We start from the raw sequence: 20,525 nt of genomic DNA on the forward strand, positions 1-20,525 counted from the left end.
AACGATTATCTTTAATATTTTTATCAAGAATATTTTCTTGATAATTGTCTTAAAATACACTCTTGATAAATTTGAGAAAAACTCATTATTACATACTAAAGAAAAGAATTTATGCTCTTTCGAAGAATATCTATTTTATAAAATTGTATCATAGAAAAGTGAGAATAATAAAATTGAACAAATTGAGTTTTTGTTTTTTAACTTAATATTCATGATTAAAGTAATAAATTACTAGGATTCAGAATAATAATACTAACATTGAATAAATGTGATGCTTCTGATGAATTTGTGATAGATTTGCGGATATATCAAGTTGTTTACTTGATTCAAGTAATTTATAGTATAAATCTTTCCATGTGGACACATAAACAGTTTATTTTCAATAAATATTACTTGCTTCAACTAAATAAGTGTATTTCAAGAGTATTGTTAAAAAAATATTCTTTGCAAAGATAACTGTGACTTAAAAGAATAAAAATTGAAAAAGATCGCTCTCCTTGGCAGCAGAATGACATTATTCAATGCGCGTTTATGGGTAGAGTTTTAGAAGAGGAATTGTTTAAGTTTAAAGTTACAAAAAATTCAAGTTTTAACAAAATCTCGAGCGAAACACGCTACTCGTGGTCGATCGCATCGATAAAATTCCCCTCCCCTCCCCACACACACACACACGCAATAGAGAATAAAATAGGGAACAGTTGAATATGTTGAATAAGAAAAACGTCAAGTGTTCTCCTTATTTAGCACACTGCCTGTGCAGCAAGCCTAACCAACGTGTGCCGTTGATAATCCATTGATAATCTGGAAAAATCGAGTTGAAAAGGCCAAAGTTACATTTCGGCTTCGTACTGGATATTTATCTACCAACGACAGCTTCTCAACGAAGAGAGGCGGGCGAAAAGGTCGAGATGGAACGGGACGTACCGCACGAAGGGAAAGGATCGAACACGCGCGTACCTTCACGGCACAAGGTGGAAAGCGTTTTATCGATTGACCTATATCGTGAATTGTCTAAAGCGCCGTCCAGGGGCGCTAAGAACTAACCTAAATAGCAAACCGCCCCGATATATCGATATCCGCATACCAGGAAAAAACGCCCGACTCTGCGCTCTCCGAGGTAAAAAGAATAATTTCAATAAATCACAATTCGTACATTTCGCATCGGCGTCACACGGAATGCCTGGAATGCCTTTCCTACCGAGACTCTCTCTCTCTCTCTCTCTCTCTCTCTTCGATCGCCCGACAGAGAGCACGGATAGTCGCGATTAAATAACAATAGTGATGAAAAAGTATTGCATTCCCTGAGGAGTCAATGATTCAAGCGCCGCTTTCACAGGAAAAAAAGAAAAAAAAAGTGATTAAAATCGATTAAATGGATAGCGAAAGCAATATACGTTATCGTGACAGCGCGGCATTGTACTCATTCTCTCACGAAGGAAAGAAGAGAGGAGAGACGCGGCAGTGGCAACGACGGCGACGGCGGTGACACGACGCGACGCGAACCCGTGCGTCCGCAAATAGATACAAATGATTCGACTCTTGACAGATGGGTCACCGGGTCAGATTAACTACCCCCGGTGCGCTCGAAAATAACACGCCTCGCATCATTCCATTTGGTGATTGAGCGTACACGCGGTATCAGGCGCACTGATATTTGGCGACCGTTTGGTGCGCGCGCGATAAAAAAAAAAGAGGTTCAATGATCGCGGCGAGCGCAAGAACAACAGGGTCGCGCGGCGTGGTACGTCTCTCCGTCCGAAATGACAATTTTAAACAAGGTTAGAGCCGGTCGTATCGCGTGGACTGAGTCAAGGATGGATCCTGATGGGAGACCGATGGCGGAATTAGTAAATACATACACAAGTGACAAGCAAGAGAGACAAGCGAAAGAGATGGACTGTGCTACCATCGTCGGTCGCGATTTTTCATGTCCACGATGGAGCAAGCCAAGCCAATGGCCACGTTCGCACGCGGCATTTGACATTGTCTCGCGCGTGAGTCTGGGCATGCAAAAAGAAATAATGCGTGCGTTAATCTAAAATATCTGGGGCAATAATACTATGAGCTGAACGTTATTGAGAACCGCAAATTGGAAATTGGAATACAACCAATCGGCGAACGGAACATAAAACGAACCAAGATTGGCCGAATTCTATTTTCCAATTCACAGCCCTCGCCGACTTTCAATGCGCAGGAGCTCGACGACGTGTACTTTGGTGCGTATTACCGATTGGAACGATCGGACGAGAAGCTATCGAAGCGTTGTAAGGAAAACAAATGGAAACGTGAATCGAATCGCTCGAATTCAAATAAGATCGCGTAGGTCGGAAAGTAGAGATACTTTCAACACCGAATTGTCCTTCGCGTTTCATTATCACTATGGACTATTAGCAATTCGCGTATACACACGGTCCAATATTCGAAACGCTACGAAGAATCCTCATAAATCAATTATATTGTTCCTTCAAAGATTTCCCTTGCACTTCAGCCATCTTGGAAAATACCTATGACGCGTAAAAAATTTACCAGAGTAATTTTCTAGACCAATTTAATTAGTCTAGATAAAAAGCTTTGAAACTAGTCGAGTCATTGTGCAAAGGTGCCTACGATACAGCTACTTAACATTTTGATTGACGATTGGTTTGATTATGAATCGATTTGAGAACGTTGATATTAGCCTTACAATTAGACCGTACAAAGTGTCTCTGTAGTAACCGTTTGATCTAAGCGTTTGAGAGATAATTTGGAGATAGGATGGATGGTTGTCGAGTCTATCTCGAGCGAGAGATTCCACGTTCGATTCTACTAGATAAAAAGAAAAATTTGGAGCAGCAAAACATATCACTGTGAGACGAAAACGCCCATCAAAAATAAGAGACTCACAGGAGTCTCGAGACTAGGTAAATAAATGGTGATAGCGCGTTCTACCGCAAGGACGAAGGTTCAAACAGGGAAGGATAACAAGGATACGACTTTCGAGAAAATACACATATTCTAACTCGCTATACACGTATAGACGCAATCTTTGAGATCGATGAATCGTCTCACTGACTTTCTGTCAGCTGTTTGGCGCATATCCAGCGCACATTATCGGATCAGTGCGCGTGCATTTGATCGAAACCAACATCATTTCAGAACGATGCCTTTCGTTCGCGTTAAGATTGCGGGCAACGTAAATCATAATCGATCTCACGCAATTTGACAAGAGATAGAGAAAAAAAGAGAGATAATCTCGGTCTTATCTCGGGCGAAAACTTGAAACGTCTAAAATCTAAAATCTCTTCAGAGTGTTTCTAAACGTTAACACGTTTAGCTCCATGCCTCCTCGCGCGCGTACGCACGCACACACCCTCTTTCTCTCTCTCTCTCTCTCTCCTACTTACTATTCGCGGTGACTCGGTATTGGGGTGGCATTTGCGTTTGCTGTTGTTGCTGCGGTGGCGGTGGTTGCGGCTGCTGCTGTTGCTGCTGCTGTTGCTGCTGCTGCGATTGTTGCTGATGATGTTGATGATGATGATGGCCGAGATGGCTGATGTTAACGGTGAGCTGAGGATGCGTCAGTTGATTGAGATGAGGACTCGGCGACGGTGGCGGCGGTGGTTGATGGCCGGGATGCACATGGTGATTGTGACCTGGCTGCGGATTTTGGGGATGCGACGCCGTGAGATGGTGGTGGTGATGGGGACCGCCACAGTGCGGCAGCAGACAATGCATCGTAGGTCCTAAGGCACCGACGGCGACACCCACTGCGCCCTCCTTCGAGACGCCATATCTCGAAACCATTCTTCCGGATGGAGCAGCAGCCCGGTCGCTGCTCGCCTACTCGCGGCGGCGGCGGCGGCGGCGGCGGCTTTACTTCCCCTCGCGCGAGCCGCGAGTCTCGACTTGCTCTCGCTCTCGCCCTCTGCTCGTTGCTGCTGCTGCGGCTGCTGCTGCTGCTGCTGCTCCTCTTCCTCCTGCTCCTCCCCCTTTCGCTGCTCCTCCCCACTTCACCCTCGCCGCGACACCCCTTCGCCGCTCCTCCCTCGGTGGTCGATGGTTAGAGACGACGCGACGCCGTCGACGAGGCTCGACGAGGTGTGTTTACGTAACGGTAAATGCGGTAATAAAACGAATTCGCGACCATCGTCGCGAGATCCGCGCGCCTCTCCTCTCGGTACTCGCGAGGGACGGCCGCCGCCAATTCCCGGACTGTCGTTGGCGATAGAGGTGGTGGTGGTGGTGGTGGTGGTGGCGGTAGTAGTGATGATGGTGGTAGTAGTAGTAGTAGTAGTCGTCGCGTGTGGTGGTAGTGGGCCTCTCGCCCTCTGCGTGCCACCAGGGCTCTCTCTCTCTCACATACATACACAGGCACACGCACGCACGCACACACGCACGCAGAATCTCCTCTCCGGAGCGCCCTGATGCTTCCTCGCTCGCGTGGACAGAGGCGTGCACACGCACCACAACCCGTCAACTCGTCGATCGTCGGCGGCAATGGCGCGCCATGGTGACCGCGCGCGCGCGCGCGTGTGTGTGTGTGTGTGTGTTGTGCGTCTATTCCTCTATTCGCTCGACGATTCTAAATCTCTGCCGTCCTCGCCGATGGATGATGGCCCTCGTCGCCGTCCGCCGTCGTCGTCGTCGCGTCGCGTCGTTTCTTCCCTCGAGCGGCATTAAGCATAGCCACGGGGCGGAGAAAATTCGCGTCCGATCCAGAGTATCCGCCGCGGCACACAGGGAGGAGATAAAATACCAAACACACACGTGGTTGAGATTCTCAGTCTCCCGCGCGGCCGCGTTAAAGAGAGGAAAAAGCGTCAATCTCCACACTCGTTCGGCGGAGGAGGAGATCACCCCGCCAATCGGCGGGTCGGGTCGGGTCGGGTGACCTCGTCGTCAGCACCTGCGAAACGATACGAGGACCTTGCGAGAATGTCGCGCGACCGTCGCGCGCGGCCGTCGCCGACTGTCACGGGAAAATCGTCGTCGTCGTCGTCGCTCGCGCGCACTCGCCGTATAGGTGGCGGACTATCGCGACTCGTCCAAAATCGATATTTAAGGCTCGACCGGCGCAGCGCGGTTGGGTGCAACGCGGCGTCCCTCCCTCCTCGCGCGTGCGTCGTCTACGTCTACGTATACGTACGCGCGCGCGCGCGCGCACGCAAGCGGGTGTACGTGCTTGTGCGTGTGTGTGTGTTGCCCACTCCCGCGCTACGGAAAACGCGTCGCGTACCGTCAAAGATGCTCCGAGCGAGATACACGCGGCTTATTTTACAGAGAGTCAAAGTCGGAATGCGAGAACGCGAGATAAGAATGAACCAATGAAACGTATACAAGGCGGGAAAACCGCCTTGAGAGACCGTTCTCGTTTCGCCGGATGGGAACGAGAGAGACAATTTTTAATCGTCGCCTCGACCGTGAGGGAGAGAACGAGAGAGAAAGAGAAAAAAAAAAGAGAGATGGCGGCAAGGCTACTGTTGTCTCCGCACGGTGCGGCGCGACGATCGGATGCGTTCGGTCGCGCGGCGAAAAGTACCGAACGCGCCAACTCTCCGAGCGTGTAACCCTCTCGTCGCGTTGCGCGGATATGCTCCGGAGCGCCGAGGGACAATGCCGAGGACGAATTACGCCGCCAACGCGAACGGCGAGCGTGTCGTGTCGATAGTCGAGCATGCCGCGAGGCGTGTTCTCTCGCAGCCGCGCGCTCGCGCGCGCGTAAACGCACACCGCATTACAATGGCGCGGGCCGAACGTTTGTTGCGAGCGACGACGCACGGCGACTCCGTGTCTTATGGCGCACTATCGCGACACCCGCGCCACGAGCCACGACTAACGCGGATAGAGGAGAGAGAGAGCGCGTCGTCGTTCGTATCTCGACACTCACCGCTTCGCTCTTGTGCTTCGAATCAGCGCGAGACGGACTTTACGCGTCGTAGCTGGAGTAACGTACGATTTACAGTCGCGGGAGGGATGACGCGAGAGCGTACCCTTCGGCAAGGGACGCGCTACGTTCAACTGAGGTTTTGGTTGCTCGGTTGGCTGCCTGCCTGCTTGGCGCTGCCCACCAGCAGCCCTTCCCGCGACGTCTCGCGTTCCGCCACCGATGTGACACTACCGCCATCTATCCGCACCGCGATTCACGTAAACGTAACAGCCTTTTTCAAACTTTCGCTGCTGCTCTTCTTTTCCTCCGTCGTCGCTCCGTGTCCTCTTCTCTAGTGTATGTATGTGTACCCATCTCCTAAGGTCGATCCGTTTTTTTTTTTCCCCAATACTCTCCGAGCGCCGCGCATAATATATCTTTGTCAATTGTGCCGCAAAACTTTGCACTCACGCAATTTTACTACTTGATCCAAGAGAAATCGCTTCGATCGCTACATTTCTTTTCTTCGTATTTCCAACGTATTTGGCAGCAAATTTTACATTTATGCCTAGTAGCATATTACAACATTTACGTCGTTGACGTTTCGTTTTCATTGATAAAACGCAGTGACTGATTACAAATTAATTACGTATTGCACATGATTAATACTCAACGAGAGGCAAGGAATCGCTTCACTAAACGCAAATTATTCCATGTGGATTATTTTTTGTAGATAATACACAACATGACACATAATTACGCAATAATTCTATATATAAAATCATTACGTTCAATAGCGATTTAAAAAAAGAAAGAACAAGCCCTATGCAAACTCTGCACTTCTTCTACTTCTCGAAACATACCATACAAAATGTGATTAAAAAACAATTTAACAAAGAGGAGGAGGAAAGAGAGAGAGAGGAGGATATGTTAAATACTTACTCCAAAATTTTTCTTTCTTTGCTTAATCTCTGTACAACTTATCATCGACGTCTGCATAAAAAAAAAATAAATTCTTTTTCTCGCTTTATAGCGATAATAAAGAGCAAATAATAAATTGCTCTTACTAGTTCCTATGATGCCGTCAGACTGTACATCGTGTGTTTATTGTGTAAACAATGTACGGATGATTCGTTACACGCGTTTTATCGCGAGCATCAGAAAATAAATGCATCTCGTTATACCGCTGTAACGGTACGGCGACGATAATTTATACGCGCGTGTGAAATTGTCACAAAAACACACCGGTAATGTCTACATACGCGTTCGACGAAGCAAAATGGACAACAATGGTGTACACAGCCGTAAAGAATTAGATCCTTTGCAAATGCAGCAAATTCAAATATAAAATAACAACTTGAAAAATTTGAAAGTAATAATTGCTTTTAAAAGGTTTAAGCACGAATAATATTTATAAATTTTTTTCGACAGATGAACAAGTATCTATGAACGGAATTTAAACGATATTGGCATTTCCTAAAATCTCAACTCGTCTCACGAAAATTATTAAATTGTTCATTTGCTTATACAAATTTGTCGCAAATTACGAAGAAAAAAAATTAAAAACAGATACTCTAAAGTCTCTAAATTTTGTAGAGTGAAAAATTGCTTGAAAAATTGCACAGGCTCAATTTTCATTCTCTTAGAGTGACGTTTCATTCTACGAGATTTAGAGTGAAGGCAACATGCCTGCAGAAAATCAGGAAAATCTCTCTCACACACACGTTTATAATGTGTAGAAAAATTCTTACAAAAAGCCAAGAACTTTGGAAAGATAAAGAATGAAAAATGGAGAGCAAGCAAAACTTATTTACATCGAAACGAATTCTTTCCTAGAATATTATTGTTGCTGGTCTAATATGTATATAGATCGACTATTGAAGAAGTAAACAGTCTTGTCTTCTCTCTTGTATTGTAAAGGTCACTTTTATACTCGAAACAGTCTCAGGGGAATAAATTCCGAACCTGAAAACTAATCATCTTTTCAGATTTTTCTGTATGATAAACTTATCATACAGAAAATTTTAAGAGATATAAAGAGAAACAGCAATTGCTTTATTTGAGATAAATATTTAATAAAATACTAATTAAATAATAATAATACAATGATCAATTACGCAAACTCGCTACAGATTAAAAATAACTAAAATTATAAACATTGCATGTACACGTATACATATATAACGATTCTTTCCTGCTTTAAATGCTCTAAATTATCTTTTAAAAGCCAGAGAAAGAAGACAATATTAGCACAGTCGATTAATTTAAGTTTGTTTTAAAAAAAAATAACAAAATAAAAATATATTTCAGCTACTTTCTATTCTCTTTATATCTCACCTCAATTTTTCCGTTCAGAAATATACAACGGTAAATCATAAAATTAATAGTTTAAGAAATAAAGGATAACATTAATATTTATTTTATTGGATTATTATATAGTTTTACAGTCGTAAAACAATATAAGCGTGTTAAACGTAAAATATTATATATGTGCGTGCGTGCGTGTGTGAGATTTTCAATGTCACGGTGAACTTTAATGATAAAAAGTAAGAAGATCATCATATTTATCAAGTATGCCAAGCATTACAGGAATGAAGCAAAGTTTAACTCGAGAAAACAGTTTTCAAAACTTTTAACATTGAGAAATCAAGAGATAAAAAAAGATAATAAGGAGACAAAAATTTAAAGATAAAAGAGACCAAGTATATGTTTAAAGAAACATAGCAGACAAACTTTCAGTTATTTTGTATTATAATAATAGACGAAATTTTGATGGAAATTTTTTATCAATCTTTTACATTTCTCTCTATATTATTTTAATAGTTGCAATTTTTCCATAGAGAGAGAGAAAGAGAGAGAAAGAGAAGAATCATCCCGGAGAGATGACGAAGGGGATGACGAAGGGGAGCGAATTCGCGAATCGCGCTATCGCGTATAGATGGGTAACGAGAGAGGCGGTAACCCAGTTTCGCCAGTGCACCAGGCCAAGCTGCAGCACCGCCGTGAACCGATCGATACCTATATGCACCCGGCTCGCTGCCCACAGCCTAGATTCGCCGTCTCTGGTCTAGGATAGGCGCGAGAAGGGGATATATCGCGTGACCCCCGTGACCTACATCGCGGGGGAGAACGAGTTGTGCCGTCGATCGTTTCGGATTTGTCCGAATCGCGATTAACTCGAGATTGCACCTCCTTGTTACCTTGTTCATTTGTTTTTTTCGAAGGAAAAGTTTTGTAAAATCATAAAATTCAAATAAGTCGAATATCGAATAGATGATCCGATGGATTTATAATCGTCAGAAACGACGCGATCAAGATTACCGTAAATAACGCGTCTAGACAACCTTTTCCTTTTGCTTTATTCTAGAGAGAATCTGTTATCTTAACGGAGCTCTTTGTTTTTCGGACATCCGTCGAGCGCATTTTCTTCACGTTACTATGAGAAAGAAAGAAAGAAAGTCTGATCGAGTCTGATAATTAAAAACTTTTGAAAACATTTAAAAAAATGTTGAAACTCCTTACGTACGAAGGCTCTACGTGAGACTCTGAAGAAAATGGAGATTACCTAGGGGACGACAGAGAGGGAGAGGGAGAGGGAGAGGGAGAAGAAGAGGGAAAGAGAAAGAGAAAGAAGGCGCAGACCTGTAACCTCGAGCAACCTTCGGCTGTCGCGGCCCGCGAAGGTTTTAGCCAGACGAGACGAGCGGAGGTTCAAAGTCCTCGAGCGAAAACATGGCTCGGTGTCTGAATCATAACGAAAATATATATATATATCTGCGCAACCGCAAGCGAGCACATCTTTTTTTTTTTATCCAAGTCGCAGATTCTTATCCCGCAGATTCTTATCCGAGTCTGCGGGAACGATTCAATTTTTTAACGATCGGTCGCGAATTGACAGACGGACCGTTTTCCTTCGCGACGCCACGAGAGTTAAGAAAGAGCAGAAAAGAAGGAGAAGGAGGAGAAGGAGGAGGAGAGCCATAAAGTCATTTTTCCCGGGGTCTTTGAGCCCTCCTCCCCATCTCCCTCCGAGCCGTTGACCTTGGAAAGGTAGCAGCATGGAAACCTCGTGGTGTCGAGCGACGTAGTACGACCTCCCCTCCCCCCCTCTCTCTCTCTCACTCTCTCTCTCTTTCTCTCTCGCCGTCTGTGTGGTGTGGGCGTTCGGTAGGTTAGCAGCCCGCGAAAAGTGGGAGAGAGAGAATGAAGAGAGCGCGGGATAGGGAGGAGCGAGAAGGGGAAGGTGACCACGCGCCGACGAATGTCTGGATGGGAGACGGAAAGTCTACGGGTGAGGGAGAGAAGGGTCGATATTTACCGGCCTTCTCTCCTCCGTCCCGTCTCCATCGGGCAACGACCTACCCACCCTCGCGCGCTTCGTACGTCCGTAGCGCGGCGTCTCCCTCGCTCACTCGCCAACCCTTGCTAGCGCGCCCTGCCCTACGACGCGAACCCTCCCTCTGAGAGCCGCCTTAATTGAACGACACACAACGTGGTCATGAATGTGCCGATACCGCAACGCCTATGAGGCGCGATGACGCGCGAGACGACTCGTCTCACACCAACGACATTCGTTTTAACTCAACGCCTAAAGCGGCGTTACATCGTCAACGAATTACACCGTTGCCATTTCACCATACGGTCTGACAGTGGCCGATGAAATTTTTTACACCAAGATTTCCCACGTGCGGGAAAACCAAAGAGGTTCGAGGAGATTCGAGGAAAAGGCTAGCACGTATCGCGCGCTACCATGCCGTGAATTGAGAAACTAATCGAGAAATCTCGAGAACCTCAGTCGGTAAACAGAAAGTTGGCGTAGAATATTTAATATAATCAAATGTAAATTATATTGCGTGCCTAACGAAAATATCAGTCATGATTAACGTCCGAATAATTTAACATTACATATTTTCTTTTTTGTTTGAAGCAAGATACATTCACTTATAATATATATATACAAAATATTAAAGAATCGAAAAGTTGAAAACAACATTCAACATTGTTCAACAAAGTGAGTAAAAATGTTTGGAAAAAAAAATGTAATAATTGATGTCCAACTATTTACTCCTTTTGTTTTCATTCAATTTAATGAGTGAATTCAACGAGACTGGCTTTTTAAAATCTACTTCCATCTTATTATTTAACATCCTGCAACTACAATGTCGTTAGCGAATAAATCCATGCAAATAACATAGTGCACGCAGCGGAAAGAAGCGGAAGCAAAGCGGAAGACGAGGCTATTCGCCAACCTGATAACATCCGCCTCTTTATTGGCGCGTGGTCAGCGACCACGTGGTGGAAATATTCTGCATTCAATCGTAGAAAATTTTAAATGCTATTAGCAAATCTTTCTTCGCACGATTTGTCAAGCTCAGAGATCATGTACCGAATTCTTCATCCTTTTCTGCCAATTTCTCATTTTTTTTTCCCTAAAGACAAAAGATTAATCGAGCTATTAATCGAGTATTGAACAATTCCTGACCTCACTCGACCAGTAGTCGACCAATAGTCGAATCAGTCGACCTTTAATAACGAATTGTGTCGGTGAATTGCCAATCGTAATTCTCGAGAGAAAGTTAACCCCTTCCTGTCTGCCTTTCTTTCTGCCTCCGCAAGACGAAACTGTTTTTCAGTTTCATCAATTTCATTACAATTTCATTCATCAATAGAAATATTCCATCTGAAACTCTATTCCTTTTTCAGCGAATATTTTAAGGAACTTTACTAACAATAAGAAAGATTAGATTCCTACGCTTGAAAAGATTCGCTTCACAAAAACTTGATATTTCAAAATAGAAAACAAAAGAGGAAAGTCTGTTCGAGAAAAATGTCTACAATACATAAAAAACCGGAAATTCCTCCAAGGGGGTCTGACATTTTACGAATCGCTTATTATCCCTTTTTTGAACGATACAAATATATTTATTTTAAGAAAAGTATAATCATTCCTTTGCCTTTGAATTAAAAACTTATCGTCTTCAAAAGAGAACTTTTGATAGACTAGCTGATGAAAGAAAAAGAGCATATCAGCATAAAATGAATTGTCACTTTTTTTTCTGTAAACAACGCTTTGAGAGTATAATGTATATTTAACGTATAATAAATACGTTAAACATGAATAGAGCATATAAAATAATACTTATTTCGTTTCTTGGTAATTTTTTGCAATGACAAGACAATGTCTATAAGACAAAGAGATGAAGAAGGCAGCAGAATTCGGTTTTTAAATCTTTGAAAAACTCATCAATTTTTATGGGTTTCCAGATTTTTTTCTTTTACAATGAAAGTGAGATGATAAAAAAGGAAAAAATTTAATAAAATACATACGTCAAATACGTAGAATTAAAGAAGCATACTTTGAACAATCTAGAATTCAAGCAAAAATTCCAATTAGAGGAGATATTATAATCTTATCGCATATCTCAAATGACGTGTGCATTAGATAAACTTGATTGTCGAGATTACAACAAGAACTTTTATTTCTATTTATTTCATAATACATGTGTGTATTATATATATATTTTCAGTTATATAAGCATGATCCCCGCATTATTAAAGTTATAAATAGAGTTGTATCCTTCAGTCTGACATGGATTACAGATTGTCTAAAACGCGAGCTTAAACGATGTATGATAAACGACGAAATTAAAAAATTATCCAGTCGCGTGTAAAAGTGCGCTTTCTACCAGGAACTGTTTAGGAGCTGGTTCAGCGGAATGGCCGGTACACTTTGCACACGTGCTAAATGTCACAATGTTGGAGCGTGCGACTTAACCCGCCAGCAGTCGCGACTCGCTCTAAACCATTTTATTACTCGCACGAAACGCATTGGTACGTATAATCCGAAGCGTAGTATATGAAAAAGCGTATAATATGAAGATAAATCATGCGAGCATCAATTGGAAAATTCGAAATAAATCGAAAATGATGAGAATGCAAGTGAGAGCAGAGTCGCGCGTCGCGGAAGATTTTGCGGAAGCGATCGCAAAATCGGCAGAAACCGAAGATAAGGAACGGCACGTGATCTAGATAATCCGACGATCTATGCGAACGTAACGTAACCGTAAAATGATCAGTCGGCGAAGAGAGAAAGAGAAAAAGAGAGAGGAGGGAAGGGGAGGGGAGAAAAGGCGAGAGAAGCGAGCGAATAAAGTACGGTTAGTTTCTCCCCGGATGTTGGATGGCCTCTTTCTCGAGCGAGCGGCCTTGCCAGGAATGCGCATTTTCTGCTGCTTCTCTCCGTCTATCCCTCGGCTTCGATTCAAATCTATATGCGCCGATGGCCACCTTTCACCCATCGTCTCGTCGCGTCGCGTCGCCGCACCGTCGCCGCGTCGTCCACGAGTGGCGAGAGGCGAGCCTCATTATTCGAAACTGAACGAACGCTCGCTTTACGCTTTACGTCATTGGGAAGTTGAAATGACGCGAAATGCCCGCGAAAAGATGACGATTGATCGCGAACGCGTCGAAACATTGTTGGTCCACGGTCGAGCCGCGGAGACATTGGACAACCCACGTGCATCACGCGACAATGGACGATGCACAGATTCAAATGTTTAAATCCGTTGCATTAACTAGGAGTAAAATGTCGCTAGATATACTCAAGATAAAAGAATGTCTTTTGCCTCGAGTTTTCTTTTTAGCGGTTCAGCAAGCGGCCGAATCGTACAGTTCGTCCGGTTTGAGAGAGGCAAAGATTTCATCGACTTTACTTTCGCACCTGCTCCGTCTCTCTCTTTCTCTCGTCCGCCTTAAAAACATATAACGTTCTACCTTAACGGTTTAGAACGGTTTCCAATTTACCGTTGAGTGCATCAACCGACAATGGACAGAATGTTTGGCATGCACATCAGATCTCGGAATTAATCGATCTGACCGCTTATTAGCCAATCATCTATCCGTTTGCGAATCGAAAGGAGAAAGGTAACGACGATTCGAGCGAATAAACAAGCTGACGTACTTGAAGTTTGCTCGCGTTTCAAAAAACAATTCTACCTCTTTGAATATTTTTTATTTTTTATTTTTATGCTACAAACGGAATTTAAATCGGCACGAGCTGTAATCGTCGAGGAAAAAATACGTGTCGTATTCCGATACTCGATGGTGAACTTTCGGAAAATATTTGGGGGAGGAGGGACACGTGACGCTATTTGCAACAAACGTAATTGAATAACGATAACCGAAACGCTCAAACTTTTACAGCATTTCTTTTATAATAGCTTTCACATAAACATTCTTCATTTATCTCCATTCATCTCGAGCCGTAAAATTACATTTCAATTTGTCGCTATCGCGCTAGCTTCGACTCGCGCTTGCAAACGTTACGTAATCTCGTTCGTGTTTGCCCTTTGTAGCGGATTCCTTACTCAACGAGACGAGTCGTTGAGACGAGCGCTCATAGTAGACGACGCGCTAACGTTTAACGGAACGTCGCGCATCTTCCACGTAAAAAAAAAAAGAAAAGAAAAAGAAAAAGAAAACCCCAAGGCCGAGTTCCCGGAAAGTTTTTCCGAGCATGGTAACGACGCGACACGCATTCAAAGATCCCTTGGTTCTGCAGATTAAAGATGAAATATTCTTATCAGCAAATGGAAAGGAGATAAGATGTCTCGAGTGCATATCGACAAAGCATCATTAGAAAGCTTATCTTCAGAGAACGCTGCATCCGAGAGAATTCAGGTATTTACAAAATGTTATTTTGCTTTATCGGACCGGAAACATAAATTTAACGGAGGAGACCCGTGTATCGATAGATAGGAAGAAACCGATAAACGTTTCGTTATTCATCCCGAACAAACAAAAGAAATATGTCTCGAGATATCTAGATAAAAATGTCGAAAGAAAAAGAGTCTCGCTGACACGTGTTTCCCACAGCCTTGTAAAGTGCGAGAGCATTTATTCGTCATTCGATGAACGACGAGCGGTTGTCACGTGGCCGCGAGCAGACGCCACTCGACGCGACATCTTCCGAAGGTTTCCGGCAACATCAATTTGCGTAATATTTCCATCCGCTAATAACGTTACGCGTCGATAATGACACGATAAAGGAAGGCGGGAGGGAAGGAGGGAGAAAGAGAAACGCCGCGCGGAAAGTTCACGACACGAGCGAGGAAAACGTGAAATATAGAAGCGCGAGGCATTCCGTCGTTACGTGGGCGCGCGCGCACGCGGATGCGTGATGTAGACTCACCTATCAACATGGACATTTCCGTCGTAGGCCGTCGTCTCGTGCGCGATGATCGTCTGCGACCGTTTACACTGGCGATAGGTATGTGGGCCGGTATCACGTCGGGCACATGTTTTTCTGTTTTTTTTTTTTGTTTTCTTTCTTTCCCTCTTCTATTGACGCGACCCTCTATCGGCGATATCGCCCGCCCCTTCCTCGTCGACGCACAGTGACACGCGCGGTCGCATGGGTAGCAATCTCTATCGGGTGTGTCGGGAAAACGAAAGGAGAGACGACGAGATTCGCGCGCGTTGATACCCGATGGATCGTCGAGTTACCACAGACGCGAAGAAACGCGTTCCGAGGAAATTATGTAACCCTTCGCGTAGATCGGAACGTAATCTCTTCTATCTTCGTCTCTCTCTCTCTACGAACGACGTTTTCGAGCACGTTAGTAGTGATTCGCGAGTGTGCAACCCGGTCGTTACGCACGAGCGCCAATCGTTGTCGTCCGTCGTCGTCGTCGTCGTCGTCGTCCTCGTCCTCGTCCTCCTCCTTCTCCTCCTCCTCGTTAACGAAGAGTAGAAAAAAAAACGAAAAAAAAGAAAGGAAAAAAAAAAGAAAGCAAAAATCGAATCTTACATGTACGTTCGACGCGACACTCGAGCGGTTACGGCTACGGAACACTCACCGAACACTACCGAAGAATCGTAACACGCGGTCGCGTCTACGACCATATGCTCATTCCGATGTGGTTGCGAACGGCAAATGAAACGAGAGTGTGGCGCTGCGTAGCCGCCGATTGCCACATGTACCAAGCCGAAGCGACCGCTCGGTTGACTTCGCGCGACTTCGCGAAGCGTCGCGCGCGCGCGCGCACGCGCCTGCCGCGGCCTTACGTTCCGTCTCTCCCCTAACCTCTTACCGTCCCCCGCACAGCCCGCACAACACGCACGAAAAAGCTTTCCCGGATATCTTTTCCGACGGTTACGATTGTCGTCGCTCGACGAACGGTTTGATACGGTTTGAATTTTTTAGACTTTTGGAATCGCGACCGTATTAAATTTGTAACGTTTCCGTATTAAGCCGGAAATCACACTCTATTATTATTCCCTGTTTACGACGTAATACTCGTATTGAAATAAATTTTTTCATACGCCGTGATTCATACGTAAAAGGAGCAAAGACAGTTAGGTTAGGTTAGGTTTTCCTTGCTGTTACTAAAATTTTATAATTAATATTACCTGATAATTTGATTTTTCAATTCGTGCGCCTAGCACACGCGTATCATAGATTAGACACGATAGACTCGAATCTCAATCAATTGTCATAAAGAACCGCTGGAATTCATGATGATTTATCCATTATGCGTTATATTATATATTATCGAGTAGTGACGAGAAAAAGGAGAAATTATCGAAAAAACTCGAAATGATCCCTGGTTTCTCAATATGATTACAAGAAGGAAACGAAAACCTTGAAAAGGGGATCGCACTTGATCGCTTTGAGTCTGATCTGATTTTGTATTTGCAATTGCATGTTACGATTATACACAATTTTCCGGTCGTCTTTGAAAACAGGTGCATCAATCTTTACCAATAGAATGATAATTTCATCGCCATAAATTACCGTCTGCTTAATGACAACTTAATGACGAATCCAAAGATAAGCTTAACGACGAGCGACGTTTCTATAATACACTGTGCTTTCGCGTGTAAATTTTCACTAATATATTACAGTACTGTGTTACAGACGACTTACCAAGGCGTGTACCGAGGAAAAGCGCGTAAATTGATATACTAAGACATTGATAATATTTTATTATTTTTTTTAGAAACAACATGCGGAAAGAAAGAATGCGTCGTAAAGCGTTTTTATTTTTAACGTAAAAAAATAATGGTGATTTTATTGGTGGAAATTAATGCTGTACGTATAACGTTCTTCATTTCCATGTAAAACTGTTTTAAAATAAAAGGGAATATGCACGAATTTTTATCGATATTTTTTACGTGATTCTTTTACGCGACACGCCCGAGACTGTGTCAATGTGTATGGAAAAATCGGAAAAAAGAATTTGAATAAATAATCAAACCTAGATGATAGTCGATGAGCTTTGGTGAAATAATTTCGATTAAATGTTGGGTTGATACAAGCAAATATTAGTAATATTTAGAAATCGTTTGGCAAACGTTTACTATTATTATTATGTTTGGTTACTATTAATATAAATTACTAAAGATTACTAAAAATAAAAATTTGTATAATAATATAAATTAATGAAACATTTATCCGAAATCATTAAGATTATCAATCTTATCACCTAGACTCTAGGTACATTCGTCATTATTACTTGTTATTTTTCCGAGGGGCACAACGGATCGTCGATTATCGTCAGAGACGACTACGTCGCGCGCTTCGCACGCAGGAAGCTCCTCTCTGTCTCCCACCTCCGCTTTTAATAGGCGCGATTCAACAGTTTGCTACACGTCGTGCCGGCCAATCGTGTGGTCACCAACAGCAGCAGCAGCAGCAGCCTCCTCGTCGCCCTTTTCCGCGCGCGCATGCTTACCGCACGCGTATTCGCGCGCGATGAAAAGCCAGCCGCGCGTTCGCGAGAGAGCTTGCAAGGAGAGAGTTATTAGCGAGGGAGGAAAGAGGAAAGAGGAAACGCGGAAGGAAAAGGTAGAGAGCCGCGAGACGCTGCGTGCCGATATGTATCACCGCGGCGCGAGAATCGCGAGATACGGGGAACGAACGGACCGTGGCCGAGAGATAAGCGGCCGGATCATTCCCCCCGGTAAAACGATGCGCGACGGCGAACGGCGATCTGCGACTTGCTAACGCAAGAGAGCCAGGACGAAAGTGAAAGCACGCGTGTTCGACTCGAATCTCTAGCAGTTTGGGACGTTTCTCTCGAGTCTGCTCGAGTCACCGAAAACGTTTTACATTAAATGTCATTTTGCTCCAATTGAAGGTGTACGTACGGAGAATCCAATTACATATGTAACGCGTAGAGGCGATCAAGGAACTCGAATAGAAACGCCTGATCTCGAACGAAGGACATTTTCAGAGGGTTCTGAAACAAACAGCGGCGTCGGGAGACACGTTGGCTCTATTGATAATCGCTGTTCTAGATAACTGTTGTTGTCGCTGCTGCCACCGCTCTTACTATTACACTACTACCACTACTACTATTACTACTACTACTACTACTACTGCTGCAACTGTTACTGTTAACCACGAGAAACCGCTTTAACGAGATTACGGAAGCTACGAAGAGGAGCCGTCGTTCTACTTGCACGGCCGAGTTGTCGAACTTGGCGTAGCCGACGTCAGCAGGGGGAACAGCAGTTTTGCTTTCACGTGGAGTCGCAGCACACCTGTGTATCGCGATTATCGCGACACGCGATGAAGCGAGTGTACATATCTCTCTCTCTCTCTCTCTCTCTCTCTCTCTTTCTGATATAGACTTTCAAGATTCGAGTCTTAGTATATAAAAGCACGATAAAGAGAATAGGAGGCTCAAGACGGATGTAATTTTTTTGGAAAAACAATCGACGCGCGAGACAAAAGTTAATTCCGAAGGCGTTGGCGTTGCGCGCCTTCTCCATCGAGAATTCAATTTATCCGTTATGTACATACGTACATACACGCATGATAACGTAAGAAAAGACCAAACAACTATCCACGCTCTACCTGCAATCGAGGAAAAAGAGGGAGGGGGGGAGGATGACTATTTACTTTTCTCTCATATCGAATCGTTCGTTTCTCATAGTCCGGGAGAGTGAGGAGGGAAAAGGGGGGAGGGAGAGGGAAACAAGGTCTACACGTATAGTACTTTGACCTGTCGTCGTAGCGAGTCGGAAATCCAGAGGGGAATTGAAGAAATAAACTTTCCGTTCTCCAGGGATCCGCTTTTCGTTGGCGTATGCGCGCGCTTCGATTTACGAATTTCGCGATTTTTATCGCAAAAAAATAGACCTCGCTTCTAGCTTCGATTACCTCGCGTTCTCGATCAAACACTCGTTCGAGATAGGTCAACGCTGGTGAAACGAGAAAACGCAACGGCATATGCAACGAAGGACGTCGGTGGTCGTTTCTCTTTTCTCACGGCGGCGTACGTGCCACATGCCGCGTGGTCGTCCTAACCTCAAATTATACTTTTTTTCTCTCTCCCCCCTGCGCGCCGATCCCCGTGTGGAATCGCACGCGCGACGAATAGCACGTCGGGCGATTCGGGGCAAGGATGTCGCATTTTCGATCGAAACGTCTAACATTGCCAACACACGTCCGATAAATCGCGTCACCTGGAGACGCGGAAAATGACGGAAGAAAAAAACGACTTACCAGCATTCAGGAAGCGGGTGTTGGTGGTGACGACAGCGCTATAGGTCTGCGGAGATGGATGCACGACAGACTGGTTGATGATGATCTGGTGCTGATGCTGGGCCTGAGGGTGATGGGATTGTTGCTGCGGCGGAGGAGGCGGCGGCGGCGGTTGCTGCTGCTGTTGCTGCTGGTGATGTTGCTGCAGCGACGGCGGCGGCTGTTGTTGCGAGTGATGTTGCGGATGATGATGATGATGGTGGGACAGGTGGTGATGCTTCCCCTTCGTCGGCATGCTCATCGCAGGCGTGGGCCTCCCTCGTGCAAACTGTCCTTAGAAGCCTGCGATCTCACGCGATTCGCACTCATAGGTAGAGGTTAGGATCGTCTACGAGAGTCGCGCGCGGCTAGTACCCTCGTGCTCTCGTTGATGCACCCGCGCGGCGGAAACCTCTGGAAGAGATTGGGTATTCGTTTCGCTCGTGGGAACGATCACGCGTCCAAATCGTGCGCACCCCGGCAGCGATCCGCCGCGGAAACGATCGGGCGTGTTGCGGGCGAGCAAAGCGGCGCGCGCGCGGGCGCGCGCGTCCGCGCTTCCTCGTTCAAGTTCACTGTAAGAAAACGTTCCTGCTCCTGCTGCTGCTGCTGCTGCTGAACCACGCTCACCACGCGGTGGTATTCCCGTCCGTTCTTCTGTCGTGGCCGCGATCGTTCGTTTTTCGCGGTAACCCCACGACGACGCGCTGCTCTCGACGATCGCCGACCCGCGCACCAGAGAGAGCAGAAACGTTCCGCTTGCGCGCGATCTCTCTTTGCATAATCACGTTCGCCGGCCAGTCAACGACGCAACGCACAGCAACGACGTGTGTGTATGTGTGTATCTCGTGGGCGAGCGCGACCACGCCGCACGCCGCACGCCGTCGCGAATCGCCAGAGCTTCGCGTAAAACGCTGTTACCACGCGTACTCGACTATTCGACCGTTCGCTGCCGTTCACTCGATCCTATTGTCAGTAGTGTCAATTCCGTTCCGTTCCGTTCTCCACACTGTCTCTCAAACTCAAACTGTCTGGTCGCTGCTGTTCGCTTCGACGCGACGTTCGTAATGACGTAGCTAGGGGAACGACCACGCTTCCCGAGAGAGACCCGACGAGAGAACCAGAGAGCGCAAAGAGCGCGAAGAGCGC

At 45.1% G+C, this 20,525-nt stretch overlaps 1 protein-coding gene across 1 annotated transcript in view; it reads right to left on the reverse strand.

Moving 5' to 3' along the window:
* The window catches only part of LOC105197332 (eukaryotic translation initiation factor 4 gamma 3), a 44,516-nt gene extending 24,037 nt beyond the window's left edge, over positions 1–20,479 (reverse strand). The window contains exon 1 of the mRNA XM_039446775.1: positions 19,359–20,479. Within this exon, the coding sequence (XP_039302709.1) occupies positions 19,359–19,638 (280 nt within the window). The 5' untranslated portion in view covers positions 19,639–20,479. The remainder of the gene's footprint in view (positions 1–19,358) is intronic.
* Between the last annotated feature and the right edge of the window lie 46 nt (positions 20,480–20,525).

This window comes from Solenopsis invicta, chromosome 3 (genome assembly GCF_016802725.1).
Source record: "Solenopsis invicta isolate M01_SB chromosome 3, UNIL_Sinv_3.0, whole genome shotgun sequence".
NCBI lineage: Eukaryota > Metazoa > Arthropoda > Insecta > Hymenoptera > Formicidae > Solenopsis > Solenopsis invicta.